At 33.2% G+C, this 21,943-nt stretch overlaps 1 protein-coding gene and 1 long non-coding RNA gene across 2 annotated transcripts in view; one reads left to right on the top strand and one right to left on the bottom strand.

Moving 5' to 3' along the window:
- LOC149477658 (uncharacterized) overlaps nt 1–21,943 on the bottom strand; it is a 310,772-nt gene that overhangs the window by 39,264 nt on the left and 249,565 nt on the right. The gene's annotated exons all lie outside the window — the stretch shown is intronic.
- CRMP (Collapsin Response Mediator Protein) overlaps nt 17,175–21,943 on the top strand; it is a 43,805-nt gene continuing 39,036 nt past the window's right edge. Inside the window, exon 1 of the mRNA XM_089710255.1 lies at nt 17,175–17,403. Coding sequence (XP_089566381.1) covers nt 17,362–17,403 — 42 coding nt within the window. The 5' untranslated portion in view covers nt 17,175–17,361. The remainder of the gene's footprint in view (nt 17,404–21,943) is intronic.

Here is a 21,943-nt window from a genome sequence, read left to right as displayed (position 1 = left end):
TTAGTACAGAGATACCTGTACACATTTTTTGAACGCTCATTTGTAACATAGTCTTCTATTCCTTTTTCTTTTTACCATTTCATTGCGAAAACCAAACATATTTTTCATACGTCAGTTCCTTTACTCGAAACATACATTTGGCCTAGTACTCCAGTCAGTCTAGACATTCAATTCACAATAATTCCAAAAGTTATCAAACTTCGGTCAAGTGAATGGTACATTGGGACGACAATAAATCCCATTTTGCAACCTTGTCCGCAGTCCGGAACTGCAATTAAATTATTTTTTGCTGTATGGTCCTGAAAAAAATTCCAAAAGTTCTGCAAACTTGGGGAAGTTTTCGATATAATATTTCATATCACGTATTAAATTTGCAACCAATCTCAGTGTAGGCTATAGAATAAAGATTCATTATTCTGTCTACCTGCCAGTGAAACTTCAGGAGATTAATCTCTCGTATACGTAAAGTAGTTTTTACACGACGTTCTTTATTTTCCACGTAAATATATAAAACATAAATAAAATAATGTTTACATACTATAATTAACACGTGAGTGAACCTTATGATGCAGTAAATGATATATGTGTAACCTTATGAAGGTAACCTACATTCGTTACGGTGTATTTAGCAGCGGTTCTGAACATTTTCTTTATAGCTTTTATTTTGATTTGAGGAATTTATTTCCATGAAAATAGAATGTAAGGTAAGTATACCCAAGGTATATTCAAGACTGCTAGGCTTCGGACCGGGTTCAATAAGATAAAAATAAAAAATATAGGTATGTAGGCTATACTCTATGCTACGAATAAAAATGCGATATTCGTAGAACCTACTACGTCACAAGTTAATAATGATGTTCTTTCTTCTTAATTTTACGTATGTTATTATAGTTGTCGGTTTTATTTTACTTTGTGGTTAAGGAGTTAGTCGCATCTAATGTATAATTTTAAGGGACAGCTATAAAGCCCTCAATAAATAATCAGACTTCCATAACCCTATACAATCCCGAAAATTACCAAAGGTTGGAAACCCCAGTTCCAGGATCTTTATCTAGTTCATCCGATGACGTCACATGGAAATCTACCGAAGAACAAACGGCTCATTTGACACTAAGAACTATAACAAATAGCGAACGCTAATGGGTTACTTGCGAAGCAGCCGTTCCGGATAATGAATAGGACAAACACACAGTGTGAATTTAATATTTTCACGCAAATATGGTTTGCGTACGATTCGCTTTAGGGTTCCGGTTGAAATATAATATTAATTATGACAAGAGATTGATAATATATTATGTATTACAAAGAGTTAATTAAATTAATGTTTCTGTTTATGCTGTGTCAATATGTAATAGTTTTTATTGAAAAGTCTTGTTTAAGGTAGTGTTGTTTATTTTCCAGTTTTATTACTGGATGAGATATCTAGACTAGATGAGAAATCTGTCATGTGCGCTGGCACGAAAAGGGTCCAGTATATTCCTGCGAAGTGTAGCGTTAAATTAAGAAAATAGATTTTATATAAAATACAAAATATTACATTACCAATTAATAAATTAGGCTTTTAAATTAAGAATACCTAGCAAGTCCTTCTAATTAAGTATATGAAACATGATAAAATTTATCCTAAATAATATTAAGTAATATAGCTTTATTAAAATTTGTGCCACAAAATAAATTTAATTTTATATCAAAAAAAAATTGCACCAGTCATCCTAAGTTTATCCTGATACTTCTCAAGTTTTTTTTTCTAATATGACGAAATGCAAATTACTGGCGCCACGCTTTCTGAGTAAATATTTACCAAGTGATTAGAGAAGCCAATGATATGAACAAACATAGATCTTCGTTACAGACCAAAAACGAAGAGGAATAACTTTAAAAAATACGTGACTCAGCTTATTTGAGAAGATATTTTGTATCTGTAGTGAGATTTATCCAAACACATATACGAGGGCGATTCAATAAATACTTAGCCTACAAAAAGTATACGAAAATTTTGGAAAAGTGGCAATTTATTTTTCAACATAGTCTCCTTTTAGTTCGATACACTTAGCCCAGCGATGCTCCAACTTTTTTAACCCGTCTGAAAAATAGGTTTTCTCAAACTCTTCAAAATAGGCCTCCGTGGCAGCGATGACCTCCTCATTTGATCCATATCTTTTCCCGGCGAGGGATTTTTTCAGATTAGGAAACAGAAAGAAGTCACCAGGGGCCAAATCTGGAGAATACGGTGAATGAGGCAGCAATTCGTAGCGTAATTCGACCAATTTGGCCATGGCAACGGCAGACGTGTGAACCGGTGCGTTGTCGTGGTGAAACAGCACCTTTTTCTCAGCCAGATGGGGTCGTTTTTTCTTTAATTGGGCGTCGAATCGGCCCTATAAATCGGCATAGTAAAGCCCTGTAATTGGTTTACCCTTCTCGAGGTAATCGATGTAGACAACTCCTTGTGAATCCCAGAAAACGGTGGCCATAACTTTTCCGGCCGATTTTACAGTTTTCGCCTTCTTTGGAGCACGTTCCCCGGTCTGGATCCATTGTTTTGATTGCTCCTTGGTCTCTGGTGTGTACCAGTGATTCCAGGTTTCATCGACGGTCACAAAACGACTAAAACTCCCCTGGATTCCGCTTAAACAGCGCCAAACACGTCTCCGATGTGGACTCACGGTAGCGCTTGTTTTCCGGTGTGAGTAAATGCGGCACCCATTGCGCCGACAGCTTTCTCATGCCGAGTTCCTCGTGAAGAATATGATGCACTGTTCTTTCTGAAATGCCTACAGTCCCAGCTAGCTCCCGAACCTTCAATCGGCGATCTGTCAATACGAGATCATGGATTTTTTTAATGTTTTCCTCCGTAGCAGCTGTTTTGGTGCACCTGGACGTGGTTCATCAAAAACCGACGTACGGCCACGTGAAAACTCGTTGAACCAATTCTTGACGGTGGCCATCGATGGAAAAGAGTCACCGTACACAGAATCCAAGCGCTCTTTGATTTCGATACGCTCTATCCCGTCCAAAAATAGGAATCGAATCACCGAACGATATTGCTCTTTTTCCATTTTTGTAAAACCGATCGACACGTTCGCTTCCATAGGTTGTCAAATTAAAACAAATGAAGGGATTTGAATGAAAATTAAAAAAAAATAATTAAAAAAGAATGAGCTACACTGTGGTAAACCTATTTTGAAACAATAGCGCCCTCTGGCGATGAGGCTAGGTACTTATTGAATGCACCAGGTATAACCTAGGGTTGCCAAAATATTGTTTATTTGTGCTATTTCATTTATAGAACTCAGAATATACATTTTACTATATTTTTAACTAAGTAAAGAAAAAGTAGTATATTTAGTTAATCATTTAAGTTGTATATATTTTATAATTTGATCTGTATAGTAGTGTTAGAATAAAAAAAAAACATTGAACTGTATTTAACAAATTAGCTTACATTGCGAAGTATTCACAGCACCTATTGCATTAGTGTTGTTTTAACGGACAGCAAAGATAACGTGACAAGCCTATGTTAGTGTTTTTACTTACAATGCTAATATTATTATTTCTAGAATATTATGTAGATCAAACGTGAGTTCAAATTATGTAAAATGGAATGTATTATTTAATAATACAATGCGGCAACCCTAGTAAGACCATCTACGAGGTCATCGAATTAATCTAAGCTGATCACTTGTTACAAATTATTTCAAATAAGCATGAACATAGATTAACGAAAAATTACTGAATCGTTTTTAAACTCACTTTAATTTGTTCATTAAAATTCAGAAGTCATAACTCATAGCATCAGAAACAACATAATATTTGATAATAAAACACTTCCATCAAAGCCCAGCACTTCCTCTCATAACTTTTATAATATACTTCAGTTATACGCTATGAAATAAACTCACAATAACTTTCTGAACGCCTATTGAAAAGATAATGCAATGTCGCTTTCTCGCAACATGTATTATTGATTTCACGTAGGCGTTGCAATAACCGTCTGTGTAAGTTTATCACTTATATTGAAATTTGAAACCACTCCTTGCGGGCGGTGATCATGTGTATCGTAACAATTTATTGATAGTACAGAAGAGTTATTAGTTTGGACTTTGAGAAGAAAACGGAGAGCTTGTAGCGTGAAAACTTTATGTGGATAGCGCAAAGTTTGCAAAGTGAACGGAGTTTTCCAATAAACAAACGAGTAGGGTAGTATAAAAGTATATATGTATTTTATTTTATAGGGTCGAAGCTTAAACGTGCTGTGTTTTAAACCTGAGGTAAAGTTCAATACAAAATTGCAACGCAATAACTAACTACCCATTTTCACACATTTTCACCCAATATTTTACCCGTAAAAGCCTTTTATGACATTATTAACTTGCTTTCATATTAGCAACTCAATATACAAACATTATAGTTATTCATAAAAATAAAATATTATTAACTCACAGTATGGTATCGAATATGCGTCCCTCCAGACCGCACTCCCTCATTCAGCTGAATGGAACTCACGCTGCCAGAATCTTCATCCATAAACCCCGTCTTCTTGTACCGCGCCATCTGAAATATATCCTAAATTAGTATGTAGTCTCTTTTTAAGTTTTTTATGTGGAACTGTACTTAATAGTTATGGTCTTCGACACCGTTCTCTCAATAAATGTATTGAGGATTTGAGAGAAGACTAACATAAATACAAGAGATAGGTACCTATTACAATTATTCATCAAAACATTATCCACATCACTAGACAACCGATGAAGGAAAACATCGAGAAAATTACGACATAAGTGTACCGGGGTACCGGGGTTCCGAGTACCTACACTTGTACACACAGGATCAGAAGATAATCTCTCTTTTCATTAAATTTCATACAGATAACATATTGACAATTTTGTTTTACTGTTTTTGAAACAAAGAGTAACAAACAGACATCCGAATCTATATACTAAATACGGGAAATTGATACACTACCCGCTACACGAACCGTGACACGAAGACTGTTTAAAAAAGTTTCAGTGAAGTCGAAATTATAATGTTTACAAATTACATTTGTAATCTCTTAAATATTATACAGCGAGAAAACATAAACTCATTTCAAAATGACTTCAAGATATTTTTTACAGCATTGATGTAATTTATAAACATCAGTCGTAACTCTTGACATGTACCGGGCCTTTAAACGCGCAGAAAATAAACTAAATTAAACGAGATTATAAATTCTGTATCCTATGATAACGACTTATTATTTGCGAGTACATATACCTACTTTGCGAATATACGCAAAGGTTTGAATCCCTTCTCGATAACTTTATTTTTTCTTTATTTCCAACAAAATGTTTCAAAATTCAAAGTGAAGTACCTATCCTATACAATACCCATAATATGTTATTTTGTTTCGTAGCAATGTAGCAATCCAAAAGCAAATAACCAAAGAAATATTCAAATAATATGGTGTAACTCTCAAACATATTTGGTACAAAAGGCAATCAAATAATAATTGTTTAATGCAGTATAATAAAACGAAAGTTATTGTTACCAATAAAATTGAGAGCTATAAAGGAGCTTATATGAAACACTAAAAAGCTATAATAAATCCCATTTGGTATCTACCAATCGAAGTTTACACCTTCATCTGCGCACGCGCGTATTCGCAATCAGGGCTGCAAGCTTTCGGAAATATACCTATGTGTAGAAAATTATAAATTTTAATATGAAATTGAAATAGCCATATTTTCGTTATGATGTTCCAGTTTGAAGTACGGCTGGCTTTTCTTTGTGTATTTTATGCCACTACTCTATTCACTACTCACTACTTACATTTTTAGGGTTCCGTAGCCAAAATGGCAAAAACAGAACCCTTATAGTTTCGTCATGTCCGTCTGTCCGTCTGTCCGTCTGTCCGTCTGTCACAGCCGATTTACTCGGAAACTATAAGTACTACAGTGATGAAATTTGATGGGAATATGTGTTGTATGAACCGCTACAAAAATATGACACTAAATAGTAAAAAAAAGAATTGGGGGTGGGGCCCCCCATACATGTAACTGAGGGATGAAATTTTTTTTTTCGATGTACATACCCGTGTGGGGTATCAATGGAAAGGTCTTTTAAAATGATATAAAGTTTTCTAAAAAACATTTTTCTTAAAGTGAACGGTTTTTGAGATATCAGCTCTCAAAGTCGTAAAAAGTATGTCCCCCCCCCTCTATTTTTATAACTACGGGGTATAAAATTCTAAAAAAAATAGAGGTGATGCATGCTAATTAACTCTTTCAACGATTTTTGGTTTGATCAAAGTATCTCTTATAGTTTTTGAGATAGGTTGATTTAACTGTAATTTATTATATTTGCTGCTACGGAACCCTTTGTGCGCGAGCCCGACTCGCACTTGGCCGGTTTTATTTATAAATATTATCACCAGAACCATCCTTTAGTCTTACTTAAACTGACTTAATGTTTTAAATTATATTATAATTCTCAAAGCAAGACTAATTGTTTAGATATATTTGTTGGGTTTGATGGAATTATTTTTATAATGATTATGCAGAATATTTACCGTCGGTGGCAGCCCTAATTGCAATAAGCGTGTGTGTTTTTATTACGTGCTTTTTCGTTAGAGTGATTGGTATATTTAAACTAATCACAGATGATTTAGGGATACCACAAATAGTTCAACTATTTCAATCTTCTACCTCCCGCGAGGCGTAAATTCCTAACATATTGAGATTTGAGATTGTTACGCACATTGTTTTAGGCGATATTTTGTCGAACTAATACTAATAAAAACATGAATGTTTACAATTTATCGGTAAAATAAATACTTCATAATTACAGTGTTTAAGCTCTATATTTTATGTATGATGTATCGTACTAAGAAATAAATTTAAGGGAGGAGTAAACAACATCGATCCAATCAAGTTCATTGTCGAGAAATAATCCCGATGGTCTGAGTGGAGTAGATATAAAATTTAACAGTATGGTCCTTTAAGATATTTGAAATATGAGATTGGCGGATTTTGGCGCCCAATGTAACGGCTTTAATTTTGTCTTCCAAGACGAAGTATGTATTTGAAAAAATAATATCGAACGAAAGAAGACACTTGACTGCTAAATTTAATGTAAATATTGTTTTACAATATTGTAACTACCTTTTCTGTGAAATAAAAAAGTTAAAATTTCACCTAGTTCTAATCTGACGAAATTTTATCCTGCTTTGTGCATTGTACAATACAAAGTATGCCAAACGAACACAGACATCCACCCTAAAACCATGATAGCCCCCTTACCACAGTCGAGTAATAATCCCAACCTTGAAACGCTTGTAACTCACCCATATAATATACGGGAATCAAATTTCCTACACTCCATTACTCTTTACTTGAACCGTGGATGGATTTACGAGCAATTTATGGAGCAATGGAAAAACACAGGGTAAAAGCTTCGCTATTTCCTCTGGTCTTGATTTAGAGGAAACTCCAGCGGATATTATTCTTCTCTCGTTCTCTTCTGTGATAGATATCTATCTAACGCTATGTGTCTAGACGTACTTTTTACAGTACTTAAGTTTTAATATGAATGGGTAAGTGTAGATACTAGATAGTAGATCATAGTACCTTCTTTAATTAAGGACAAAGAACCGAAATAAGGTTGTTAATAGGTAGGCTATAGTGTCATCCATTTGTCTCATTATTAGGCAGTATGGCTGTCATTTATTTGACTTATAAGGAATTAAAAAACTGAAAATTATGAATATGAAGCTGAATCACATAACAAAGATTCAATATTGCTAGCAATTTTTCATTTAAATTGACTTAGCTTGCATATTTTTCAACTTCATTATTCGTGAATATATTTTATGTACCTACCGTAAAAATAAGATTCTCTTGTATAAGTTATTCTTTTTGTATGTAATTAAGGTTGCAGTTTCATATTACAGCAATTATTGTGAAGACCACGTTCGTTGCTGCTAACAAAATCAATAAATTAAAAAATGTCGCCCTTGTAACTTGTGAAAAAGAAATTATAAATGACGACATCTTGTACATATTCGAATCACTTACCTATACTTGTTTTTGCAAAAGCATTTTAAAGTGAAACTTTTATTAGGTACATCGTCTCAAACTTTTTGGTCTGTGTAGCGAATGTCGCGTGTATCGCGGCTGCCGAGTAGGTATACACAAAGCGCAACACAAAGCAGTGTTCGGAACCGTTCGAACAGTTTCACTTTTACCGTGGTTTCATAAAACCACACAACATTTTTTTTTTATAAAAAGCTAAGTTTGTTACTACTGTATTAATTACTAGATAAGTCTTGTTTTTAGTTTTCCAAAATTGGTCTTTAAATATCGAATAATTATCATTAGCTGACCAATTTTCCACCACGTTGGATACAATCGATACAATGCTTGCTGAATGGAGAATGTTCACTAATTTTGATTATTAGCAATCCATATTCTCTGTCAAAAATAAATAATACTAGTGAAAAAATTACTTCGATACGTCAATTAGTTTCCGATTTAGAAGTAAAACAAGTTGTAAACGCTCGGTGATGGTGTGACGTCACACCACAACACGCTCAATCTGGCTCACTCAGTCCGCTAGCGATTTTTCGTATATGCGAATTTTCCGTGTTCTTACATAGTACATACTACATATTATAATATTTTGAGAACATTGCAGCTGTTTTGCGTTATCCTTTGTTATATAATATATATCTCTTATATATAAAATTCTCGTGTCACAATGTTAGTCTGCATACTCCTCCGAAACGGGTGGACCGATTCTCATGAAATTTTCTGTGCAAATCGGGTAAGTCTGAGAATCGGCCAACATCTATTTTTCATATGTACCACGGGCGAAGCCGGGGCGGGCCGCTAGTATATATATATATATATATATATATCCATACTAATATTATAAATGCGAAAGTAACTCTGTCTGTCTGTCTGTTACTCAATCACGCCTTAACTACTGAACCAATTTGCATGAAATTTTGTATAGAGATATTTTGATACCCGAGAAAGGACATAGGTCACATAGGATAGGTTTTATCCCGGAAATCCTACGGGAACGGGTTTTTCTTTGAAAACGCGGGCGAAACCGCGGGCGGAAAGCTAGTAAGATATAAAACTGACATATGACCTCCCTTATGCTTGTATATTACATAAGTAATTATTAATGGCAATAAATAAATATGTACATTCAGACACATTAAAATATTAGATAAATTGATTTAATATGTAACGTAAAAGTTACATCTTATATTATACTACTGAACAAAATAAACTGCATCAAATCATTTGGAAAAATAACAATGATATTTTTTGGTTATTTGTTACAAGTATTTATAAGTTGTTAGTAATATAATCCTAATCCTAATCCTAATCACTACATAGTATAAAACAAAGTCGCTTTCTCTGTCCCTATGTCCCTTTGTACGCTTAATTCTTTAAAACTACGCAACGGATTTTGATGCGGTTTTTTTTAATAGATAGAGTGATTCAAGAGGAAGGTTTATATGTATAATAACATCCATTAAATAGTGGAGAAGTACTGTTATTTTTGAGGTTTCTAATGTGATGTCGTAAATTTTTACATTTTTTCCGCTTAAATTGCAAACGCAGGCTGAACCCTACGAGTTTTATCAAAATAATGTACTAAGTATTGTATTGTAATGTAACACATTGAAAAGGTCTACAGAAAAGTCCGCGATGGTATATGTCTATCTCTTATGGATAACCCACAATAACTTTTTTTTGTCATTTACTTTTTTCGACAAATAATGGCTAATTTTCGAAGCGATTTTAACCAATACAGCATTAATCCTTAACCAATTAAATACCTTGAATACATTGTTCATTTAATATAGATCTATATGGCCCTTTACACCGTATGATTTAAGTGAATATTTTCGAAGATATTACAGATCTAAAAATTGCGGGACGTAGCGTTTGCGGCGGTACCGGCCGGCCGCTCGGTGCGTTGTGACGTGACGTCACAAGCGGTCACGTGACTATTAGCGGGACTCGATATTTTTCGAAACTTTGAATGCGTATAAAATCAAAACTACTTGGTATTTTTGACTACGACAAAAACTAGTGTATTTGTATACATACAGGCTTTACTGAGACACAATTTCAAGGGATTTGGCATACCTAGTAACATTCTTCATTGTTTCTAGTCTCTAGTGAAATCACAAGTGAAATGTTATGTGTGCATCTGAATATACCTAGTATATCTATATATTAATTGATAAATAGAGATATGAAAATATTTTTTTTTAAATAACTACGTCATTGAGTTGCACGTAATGTATGCAACAATACACATGGTAATATAATTTATTCAGAACAGAATAGTGTGTAATTTACGTGACCTCGTAGACTCGTTAATGAATACGTCCGCCTCATAATTTGAAAACTTTATACGAATTGTAGCTGTTATAAAATTACAAAAACACGAGAGCTTTTACTGAATAATTAATCCTGTTTATTCTGAAATAATACGTTTTTGCATTGTTACTATCATAAGTAGGTAGTGTACACAACATTTTAAGTCTACTGTAATAATATTTTGTCGTTTGTTCTTTACTTACGACTGCTGGAGTATGTTATGGGTTTGTAAATTGAATAAATTTTGTATATTGTCTATCGTTTGATGGCAAGTTCGTCAGGAAGGATCACCATTTTATTATATGAATAGCAAATAGCCCATGCTTTACATTTCTCTTTCTGTTTTGAACAAAAAATCTCCTTCAACATCGGAAAAGCCGTGGAACCAGCTTGTCTTTTAAATGAAATTTCCTTTACTGTAAACGGTTTCCGAGCGAAAAATGTATAGCTAAATATCCCCCGCTGAGTTACCTTGAGCTTTACAAGGTCAGATAAGATTGTAAGGGGATTAGGCACGTTCGTTGTAAATATTAACTTTTGTCTGTACACAATTTAATTTATTACTTGAAGGTTTTAGTTTATTGCTACCCGACTACGCAAGGAGAGTTGATGTTAGCGAGGGGCGAGCTGAATTTGAAATGTTGGATTTTGTGGGAAATTGCGTGTAAATTAAAAAAAGAGATTTTTGACAAGCCACTACGTTATTACTTAGGTACTATGGAATGCAGTCCGATGGACTTAAGAAAATTTGGCTTTCAATAAAATGCCTTCGCCTGCTTATTTTACGTTTTTCAGCGAAATATCGATTGTAATGACACAAATTTATTCAAAGATGAGTCGGATATGTATTCTTAATAATATAAGTAATATGCCCATAAGTCATAACAAGGTACCTACATGAAAAAACTGAAAAATATTTATTGAGGAGGTTTCGTCGCTATCATATAAAGTGGGCAGCAAGTTAATAATATACCTAAATAAGGTTTACTATACTTATGTACTTTACTTTATCTTAAATGAAATCATTCAACAAATAAACAGATAGTGGACACAAGAATCTTATCTCTTCATATCTGATATTAACAAAGAGCTTATGGAAAAAGCTTTATTTGAAAAGTAATCGCAAACAGTTGAAGAGTTTATTATTTATTTGTTTATCAATTAAACCAAGCAACGGATTAAACTTGCAATAGTAGATTAGATCACTAAAATAAACTGTACCTAAGCGTTTTAATAATAATTTAATGTTTATTCATTTTTGAGTTTTAACAAAAGATATAGAAGATCATGAAAAATCATCATCGGACAATTGGTTGAGATATTACCAAAGTTTTTGACAATATTGGAAAAGATCCACTTGCGAGCTTTCATGAAAAACACCGTCTAATCCCTTTGTGATTGAAATACGACCAAGCAGTCCTGAATAAAACGACGCAAGGCAAACACTTGGGAATCGATTGAGTATTTGTTGTATATAATAGGTACATACATTATTATATAAAGAGACACTTTAGTTTTTATTCTCTATTCCTACATACGAGTAGGTATTATTATTTTCTTTAATTCATATTCATATATTTTCTCTATTGGACTTTGGAATATTCTCTAATAACATCTGTAATTGATGTAGAAAACAATATTTTACATTTTTTAAGAGACTACTATTAGTATTAGATATTATGAAGTACCACGGTCTTTATTAGCGTATAATTATAAGTTCAAAGTCCAATACTGTAAAGCTACGTACATATTAGTGTAATTACTAATTACGTATGCATTTATTGGAGTTTTTCTTTCAATTGAATCTAATTACTAATTATGTAAGCATTAACAGTCGATTACAAATTTACCTATAGGTATACCTACCTACTTACCTACTCAAGTACATAATACAGGTATAAGGCCAGCAACAAATAACAAAATCACTAGAGCCCTTTATAATTAATGTACCTATAGGTACCTCTATTTACACGCATGGTAACTAGGTAAAATACCTACATATAATATGAAACTCGTCTGTGAAATAGCCTTAAAGTCTCCTCGCGTTATCTGATAAGGTTTTCGGACAGCAGAAAAATATTTATTGCCCTCCAAAGTTTTAATTATATAGATAGGTATGTACTAGCACAGACTTATAATAATATACTACGTATACAAGTACTAGATAAAATAAGTCAATATAGAAAACCTTCATATAAAAGGAAAAATATATGAATGGTGGTTTAAAATGAATATGATTAATATTTATAGTTTATACATACTCGCATAAGCCCCTGGCGTCGCTTGCCCTATTCATAGATATTAAAAAAAAAAATAACAAGGCGATAACTAATATGGATTTTATTTTACTGTTTACACAAAGATATTTTTTTTTGCGGGAAGAATCAATAAACAATAATAAGGTACAGGTTTCTGATAAGCATATTGGGTACAATCCTTGGTTATCCTATATTCCTACTAATTTTGTAACAATAGATGGTTTCAGAAGAATTTCGTATCTCATAATTAGGTACCTACATAATATACCTAGGTAATCTATATGAAACTGTATAGTTACGCACCAAAGATTTACCCTAAATAGGCAGTAAGCACACAGAATAGGTAGGTCTATCTAGATAAGGAGTAAGGACTAAGGATTACGAAAGACTGGATGAATTACTCAATTAATCAACGAAGATTTTATCAATGCATCAAGTTCTTCCAGGACTTTAATGTCATATCCTCCAACATTGCCTTTCCAGCCTATCTTTGCCCAAATAGAAATTTTAACTTTCCCGAGTGTTTATGTGGAGTAGCATGACATTTAAGGCTTGTTTTGTTTTTTGGTAGAAAATTAAAGTCTTTTCTCGCAACACTGATTAGATGGCACATGTTTAACGTGAATCAGTCTGCTGCTACATGTCGACAAAGTAGGAGGTGTTTTGGTGGTGCCAAATTTTTCTAAAAAAACTTGTCTCTGATCACTGGGAATCAATTAGAATACGTGAATATGTCTTATTATTTATTAAACTAGAATATAAAAAAGGAGGTTATTTGTTATTTCCAAGCAAAAATAGGGTAATTGCGCTGGTTTGCCGTCCAGTTTCGGTTTTCGTCCATTTGACTGACCTGCTACAATCACGTGCGTAAAACTTGAATACAAACCTACCTTCCCGCGCAAGTTTGCACTTTTTACGGTCCTTAATGTGTAAGCAACAGTACTATCAACATGAAAATTTGATTTGACAAGAAGAGAGTTCAAAAAATTAACGTAAAAGTGGCCGCTTCCCATCCGTGCCTTGCAGATGTCATCGCGCGAGAGAAAAATTTGCCGGCGAGAAAAGTTCATGGTAAGTTAAATCACTGTTTTAGCTAGTTAACGTAATGTTTTTGGTACGTATGTTTAGTTATAAGCCTATTAAACGCAATTAGAAGTGTTTATCATACTTTTTTTATAATACTCTTCGAAAAATTAAGTGGACGGATACTAGGTTACCAAATTCTCAAAATATTTGGTTTTCGTCCAAGTGGACGAAAACTCAAACAGCTACGTGAATATTTGTTAGGTTCTTTTTACTGTATCGGACCTTTAAAATACTGAATAGTTTCTCCCGAAGTGATCTTTATTGCTATTAGTTTAGATTTTTTGGTTTCCGTCCACTGCTTTGTCAGTGCTGCCAAAATAAAAAAATATTTAAAGAAGTGGACGAAAACTAAATTTAGCTTTAAGCGTTTTAGTTTTCGTCCATGAATGAGTATTGGAGTGGACAAAAATTAAAAATGACTATTCTTTTGCAGTACTTTTCGTCTTTTTTACGTATTGAAAAGTTTTCTATTCAGTATCTTCCTTATAAATAATTGGTGAGGGCCAGAGTGTTGTAGGTACCTAATATTGTCATTCATTCATGTATCATTCTCCTTATGTGAAGTAGAGTCAATTATTCGTGGCATAAATGGGGGTAGGTCAGACATAATAGATACACTGTATTTTTCTTGATTATCATTCACTTGAGTATCATCTTTTATTCTAGGTCTGTTTTTCCAATGCAATATTTTTTTATTCTACGTACTCAACGTATCCTAAGAAAGATCTTATTGTTTTTAGATGGCCTCGAAGGAGTCTAAGAAAGCTAGAAAAAAAAACGCTACGTACACTGAAGAATCTTTAATAAAGGCATCAGTAAGACAATAATGCATAGTTCAGTAAGGTATAGTATAGTTTATTTTAGTAGCTAAAACGTATTATTATGGCTGTGTTTAATATAGTACGTTTCATTTGATAAACAAAGTATTAGAATGAATATTTCTGTATTTTGATGTAATTTCTCAGTCCTATAATTATTACTTTATTCATTTACATTGTAAGTAACGCATTCCTTTCTTTATTACGAATGATTAATCAGTCATCACTAACGCATATAAAGACTGCCAAGTGCTACATAGATCTCAGTGTTGACTAGTTATATTGATTATTATTAGTAAAACTAAACCTGTAAGGTAGTGAGAAATTGTGATGTTGATTAAATAAAAGTATATATTTACCTGTAATTGGTTTTTAACTTAATAGTTGACCTACCCTCCTTTTTCTACACGGTGGTCGAAAACTAGCTTACACTAGGACGAAAACCAGTTTTTTTGGACGAAAACTAGCATTTACCCTACTTTTGCACAAAATAATTTAAATAAAAAGATACGTCAAAATGATTTATTTTCACTTAATATTATCTTAAAGAAGACTATATAAGGACTAAATAAAAATATTATATGTTTAAGGAAGGGTGCTCCAAAATATTTATTTCGCATCACAAAGTTGGCAACTCCCATAACTGGACGAAAACCAGCGCAATGACCCTACGTAGTATTATAGGAGTTTTGTAGCTGGGCAATGTTAGGTTAATAAACGTAGTGTGACCTATCCCAACATTGCCCAACCGTTTTGAGGTGCTAGGGCTGACACATTTTTAACAGACTTCTCAAATAGGTAGCAAGGTAATTTTTTTTAGGTATAAATTAAGTACACAGCATGTTTTTTCTTTTAGGTACCTAGGTAGGATTGTACGAGTATGTATGTCTACCTAGGTACTTATTAAATGTTTAGTAGAAATTACGTATAGGTACAATAAATATTCATAATTTCAGTTTCATTTTAAAGATATACCTAGAAACAGTACGAACTCAATATTATTGCATGTGTACCTTCCTATTACTTGTTACCCACCTACATACCTATTTTATTAAACTTAATTTTTTCATCCTTTACCTATTTGATTTTTTTGTGACAACCCTAAACCCTAAAGATTTTTGTATGAAGATTGTGAGAAAATTACACCTAACTTTGCCCATACAATTTAATGAAGATCTACTTATTTTGGATCATTTTTTGTAAGAGATTCAGCATCTTTGCTTTGTCTTGTACTTTGTCTCTTAAAAACAGCTACGTAAGTCTTAAAATGGCTGAAATATTAAAGGTGGGCAAAGTTGTATACTTTTCCACCTTATTTCGCCCACCTCTTTCTTCCTTATTTTTAGAGAAACTATTAAGAATATGATTATTTCAAGTATATCTATTCATTCTAAATTCAATTCCCTACTCAGATAACAGCATCAATTCTGTCCATATTTTGTTTTTTCTTGTATATGATCAAAACACTGTGAAAAGCGGGCAATGTTGGAGGATATGACGGTACCTAAAAAGGAAATAAAAAATAATTTTGTAATTGGAGATTTATTCGCTAAACTTGGACAGATATCCGAATTAATTAAAAGTGTAACTGAGACGTGAAATACAAAGGTACCTGCGTACCAAAGACTAAAAGTTTTGAAATTATGAATTACCTGCTGTACAAACATACATTATGTTTCAATTATTCAAATATAAAAATAAATACAGTACCTACGTAGGTACCTACATTAATCCGATTTCAAAATCTAAAATTTACATAATACTGGTACCTACTTTTTAGGATTTAGAAATATTTAAGACAAAGGCACGTCCTGAAATTAGTGCCTTTTGTGCGTTTTCGTATAGGTAGGTAGGTAATATTAGTAGTAAAAAAGCTCTAGGACATAGGTAACTAATTTATGGAATATTAATAATCTGTGTTATATTATTTCTCGGCGATAAATAAGTGGTTACGGGATACCTACCTAAACGATCTTTATCTATTTATAAGACAATGCTTAAAATATGCTCCAATTTTACGTCTTAAGAAAAATATTTCACCGTTAATCCAGGCTTCAGATGTAACGTAGGCATGGGTGTAAAAACTTATACACACTTGCACTTTCCACTAGAATTGTTGATAATAAAAAAATCCTTTCTTTTTATAAAATATACATCGTAAAAGGGGCGCGAAATCGACTTCGCCCGACACACGTTTCGATTGAATGTTTTGGTAAAGACCGGGGACGAAACGGTGCGTATGGCGCGGCGTACCCTTGTCGCAATAATCGACTTTTTTCTTTTTGTTTTTAACGCCATCTATTATCAGTCATATAAACAATCTTCATTTCTCATGCTGATTCTCTGATCACTATACAAATGGAAGCAGCGACACTCTTAAATAATTAGTTATTCTTCATCAAAAATTTATTTTTGTAAATAAATTGAGTATTAAAATAACTAAAATACAACTCAAATATTAATTATTTGTCATTGATAAAATCGTTCGATTTATGCAATACAAAAGTCAACGCCATCTATAATTTTCTTTCGGAACTACTTGCAATTTGGACAAGTCGCATTTCTGTTAACCAATCACAGTGAAGGACGTTTTTACGCACGCGTAGTAAAACGAACTAACTTCACTCAATGGATTTTGAGTTTAATCAACAGTCAACTTCAGTGTATAGATAACCGTTTGTGAGTATTGGCTGTTGGCGGGTATATTTTGAGCATCTCGAGAAGATTGCGAAAATTTTATCGCTTCTACCGCCTACACTCGTTTTATAAATAAACAATCGTGTTTAGTGAATCTGTGAAATTGAAACAAGAAAAATGACCAACGCACCAGTGAAAAAAGTGCCTATACATTTACAGGTAATAATAAAAGCATGTATTTTTAATACCTGTCTTATTTTAATACGATAATGTTAACATAAAATCGTGTTATTTCATAACAAGATCTATTTGGGATAGACAGTTACGAAAACCGCCACTCGCGGCCTATTTTCTAACTAGAATTAGGCCGGCCTGGGTGTTGGCATGCTTAGATATTTGGGTCCAGGAATAATATTTTTTGCTTACATTCCCATTCAATTTTTTATTTATGATTGTTTTATTATGCCACACGTTTGGATTGTGATATCGTCTTATCGTTAGTTTTGCAACATGACTTATCGCGTATTTTTTCGAATATTTTTGTTATTAGCTCGGTTAAAATAGAATACCTATGCTTTTTTTATTTCTATGTAGTTAAATAAATCCATTTGATTTAGTTTATTACATTTATTTCTATGAGTCTTTTAATTAATTCAATATTCTATGTACCTAGGTAAATATTATTGTTATTGGTAGGCATCTAATGCAATAACATTTTTAAAAATAGAACCCTATAATAGCTCTTATGGCTGGTTCACACTTTGATTAGTGTGAGTGCAGGTGTGTAGTGCGAGTGCAGGTGTGTAGTGCGAGTAGTGTCCAATTCAACTGCGAGTGCAGGTGATTAGTGCGAGTGCAGGACAATGGTTAAATTCGCGACGCTACACACTACGCTAAACACTAAACACTAAACACTCCTGTCCAGACGTGTTTAGGCAGGCACACTGCGAGTGAGGGGGAAGAGAGGGCGCGCGGGACGTGGCTACTCGCAGTCCACTCGCAAAAAAATAGAACACGCTTCTATTCACTTTACTACACAGCCTACTAAACACTCGCACTAAACAGTCGCTGTCCACACGTAGTACTACTCATCACCTGCACTCGCACTAATCAAAGTGTGAACCAGCCATTAGTAAGGCTCTTAGAATCTACCTACCTTCTAAACAAAATCAAAACTTGCAAAAGCAAAAGATTTTAGGACATGAAATGAAAACAGGGTTGTCAAATTTTATCTTCCTATTTTTTGTTTAACCCATACTTATTAATCCAAGTAACAAATATACATAGGTATTAGTAGGTATTTAAGAATATATAAAGCATATTAGTGGAGTAGGGTACTCAGAACTACTTTCGATCTTGCTTTAATTGATTAGGGTTGAAAAAACCCCAAAATTTCCGCCTATTTAGGGTGCGGTAAACTAACTGAATGAATTTGCGAGTATAAAAATACGCACCTTCTTCAGAATATAGGTATGTTTAATAATAAAGTCTTAAAATTTTAAATAGGTATCTACTATTTTTCTCGAAACAACCATAAAATAAATTAAAGTTGTTTCAACTTTCAATCCCTGCAAAATAACAATTTTTTAGGGATTAAATCATCATTAATAAATCACAAATTTCTATTGTTTTCCAAAAAATATAAAATAGATGTTATGTAGACGTGTAGTACCTATTAAGTAGGTGTCATAGGTAGGTATTATGGTACGTGTTTTTCTTCTATCGAACTGAGATACTATCAGATACTTTAAACAAAAAGGGAAGCGTGTCCTTTGCCTTGGTTCCGGTGAATGACCCTGTAGAATCGCTAGTCTAGTACGGTCAGCAAAAACATGAGATGCGAAAAATTGGAGGTGTTAAGCAAAAACAATTTTTAACAAAAAATATTAAGCGCCTCCTACAATTAGGAGTAGGAGTATTCCTATATCGATATTTCTTGGTGTAAAACTAAATAATGTCTTTCGATTTTTCGATTAATACTGAAAATTTTTCATTTGATTTACCTTAGAAACCTTTTAGATATAAGATTGGTTGACTGATTTCAAGTTCATTAAATAATTATTTTTTCATCATGCACAACTTACAAGTATTTACAATTATTCTTTTTTTCATTTATTATTGCGTTTTGTAACACACTTAATATTATAATATTTACTTGCATTATAATTTATAGAAGAACTAACACGGAGCCTAATTTGCTGACTGTACACGTAGTGATAGTAGGGTGGTACTTGGCAACAGAACGTGACATGCGCAATGGGGTCCTTCTTATTATAAAACTGATAATGCAGCATCAGCATTATAGGAAACCTTGTATCGTTTATAGCTTAAGTCACTTAGTTTAAGTACTTACTTAGTATTTATAATAGTGAATTAAAAATACACAATATCACGGACATGTATCAAGATAGACTAAGCGAGTGTATGTACTTCCCGTGTCCAAACTAAGATTATGAAACTTACTTGACGCTGGCCTACACTCAGTCCGCGCTTGCAGTTCGCCAAGGAAAGACGTGAAGCTGAATAAAGTAAAATGCCGAATTACGCCGTTATAAACTGTAGAAACTCCACAGCTGTGAGTGGCCGAGTTAGCAGAGATGTTTCCTTCCACCGGTAAGTAATTTTCTAATCAGAATATGCACTATTTATTTTAAAATCAAATAAAGAATATCTGTGGAAAACGATCGTGACAAACACGGATACCAAATCATACGAAATGATTCGGAATACATTGCGGCTTTTACTTGGCACGGTAAAGATCGAGTCGTATGATAACAAGCAATGTATAGCGTCTTCTCATTTTTCTGTTCTCATTTTTCTGTCCAATTTTGTGGTTAGTGATGTTCATTTGATGCAACAGTTCTCGATTCTAATCGATTTTATAATCGAACAGAAAAATGATAATTTGAAGGAGCAATTTTTCAGAAAAAAAGGCATAGATTTTTTTTGTCAAAACTCCTTATTGCTTAGACTATGTTTTTTTTTTCAGTTTTCCAAGTAACCCGAACATAAAAGAAAAATGGATTGATGCAACGGGACATAAAGATTGATTGATTGACAGTTTCATTACTTTCTTTCGATGGCCTCTCTAGTACGTAGTACACGGTAACTCAATGGGCATATGTAAGAAAAAGCTAAAACACATTAGTTTACTTGTTAGAATATTAAAAGGTTTATAAATTTATTTTATCATTCCTCTGTCTATGGTAATTATCATTTTTCTGTCTTGAATCGATTTAGTAATCGATTACGATTCATTTATTTAATTACCTCTTAGACATAGATCTAGTTTGATCTGATTTCTTTCGATTTACTTCGATGGGATAGGACGATACTAGAATCGCCGCGCGAGTGGCGTCCTAATCGATTTAGCGTAAAATGAAATTACCATCACTAAAAAGCGCTCGTGACGTCATAACGCGTCAAGGTCAGTACAAAAAATATGACACGCTTGGTTTTCATACAGATCGCGGTACTTGCGTAGTCTATCTATGTCTGTGCACAATATACTCGTACCTTATTTCAGCCCTACCTATAAGTTACTAGCTTTCCGTCCGCGGATACGTCGCGTGACGCGTCGCTTTGTCTAACTTAACAAATTGCACACTAAACCTTCCTCGAGGACCACAGCATCTAATAGAAAAACCGCATCAAAATCCGTTGGGTAGTTTTAATTTTAAAGATATACGCTTGCAGACAGTTCTTTTATTTCTATACTATAAATTGAATACCTACCTACTTACTTAATTAATTGAAGACAGTAAGTGCAAGTAGATATTCTTAAATCATAGTTCAAAAGTTGATGTTTCGCTCAATCGTCATGACCCATTATTATATCTACTAATTACATATAAGATTTTGTTACGTGTAAATTGTTGTAAATTCTATAAAGTTTAAATTTTAGTTTAAAATGTGTCTATTCTTGTAATAAAAACCAAATAAATTTAACGTTCCGCTTTGCTGCGTTGCTTTTGTTATGGTGTTATTAATTTAGGAACTTGGGTTCTTGTGATTTTTGAAGTGGAACTATTTTCGATTTTATCAAAGCTTCTGTTCATAAAAACCTTATTTTACTAATTTTTTACAGCTTTAAAATAACGTCTCTAGCAAGGAGTAACGACCGAGAGGTTTTGGGTTTGTTCCCCGATTAATAAAAAATGTCTAATCAAAGGTCTTCTTTCTAGAGGTCTCATTAGAAGTTCGTAGATAATTATTTTTGCTACGAGATAGTTAACTTTGCAATTTTACCAATCACGGAAATATATTTAGGTAAGTTATAAATGGACCCAAATGTTTTTGAATATTTTAAACGAGAATTTAAAGATTAAAAATTCATAGTTTACGTAAAGTGCGTAAATGTATCAAAATATCAGACATCAACAAAAACCTTCGTGATTAAAAAAGTAGTAGCTCGTAGGTTAGTATGATTAATATTGGCCTTTTAATTTTAAATTTATACTTATTATTAAACTATTAACTCAATACATAATAATATAAAATCCAATATGAAAGTCCAATTCAAAATTTGCACGTCATAAAACGTTTTAATTGCCTCCACAACACAAACTAAAATGAACTATACATTTTTACCTGTCGAAGAAAACTTATTAAGAAAACACATGCAAAGTCACGGAACAAGATATATTATTGGGGCCGATTCCTGCAGTTCTATTCTCGGTTTAACAAAGGGTGATAAAAAATGATTTATGGACGGAACCGGGGTGCTTAACTAAGCTTCTAGAGAAGCGGCCTAATGAGA

The sequence above is a fragment of the Colias philodice genome, chromosome 24 (assembly GCF_061535455.1).
Source record: "Colias philodice isolate Cphi_HAF_F1 chromosome 24, ilColPhil1 Martin Lab GWU primary, whole genome shotgun sequence".
Taxonomy (NCBI): domain Eukaryota; kingdom Metazoa; phylum Arthropoda; class Insecta; order Lepidoptera; family Pieridae; genus Colias; species Colias philodice.
Note: the sequence above shows the minus strand (reverse complement) of the source record. Positions and strands in the feature narration are given on the sequence as shown.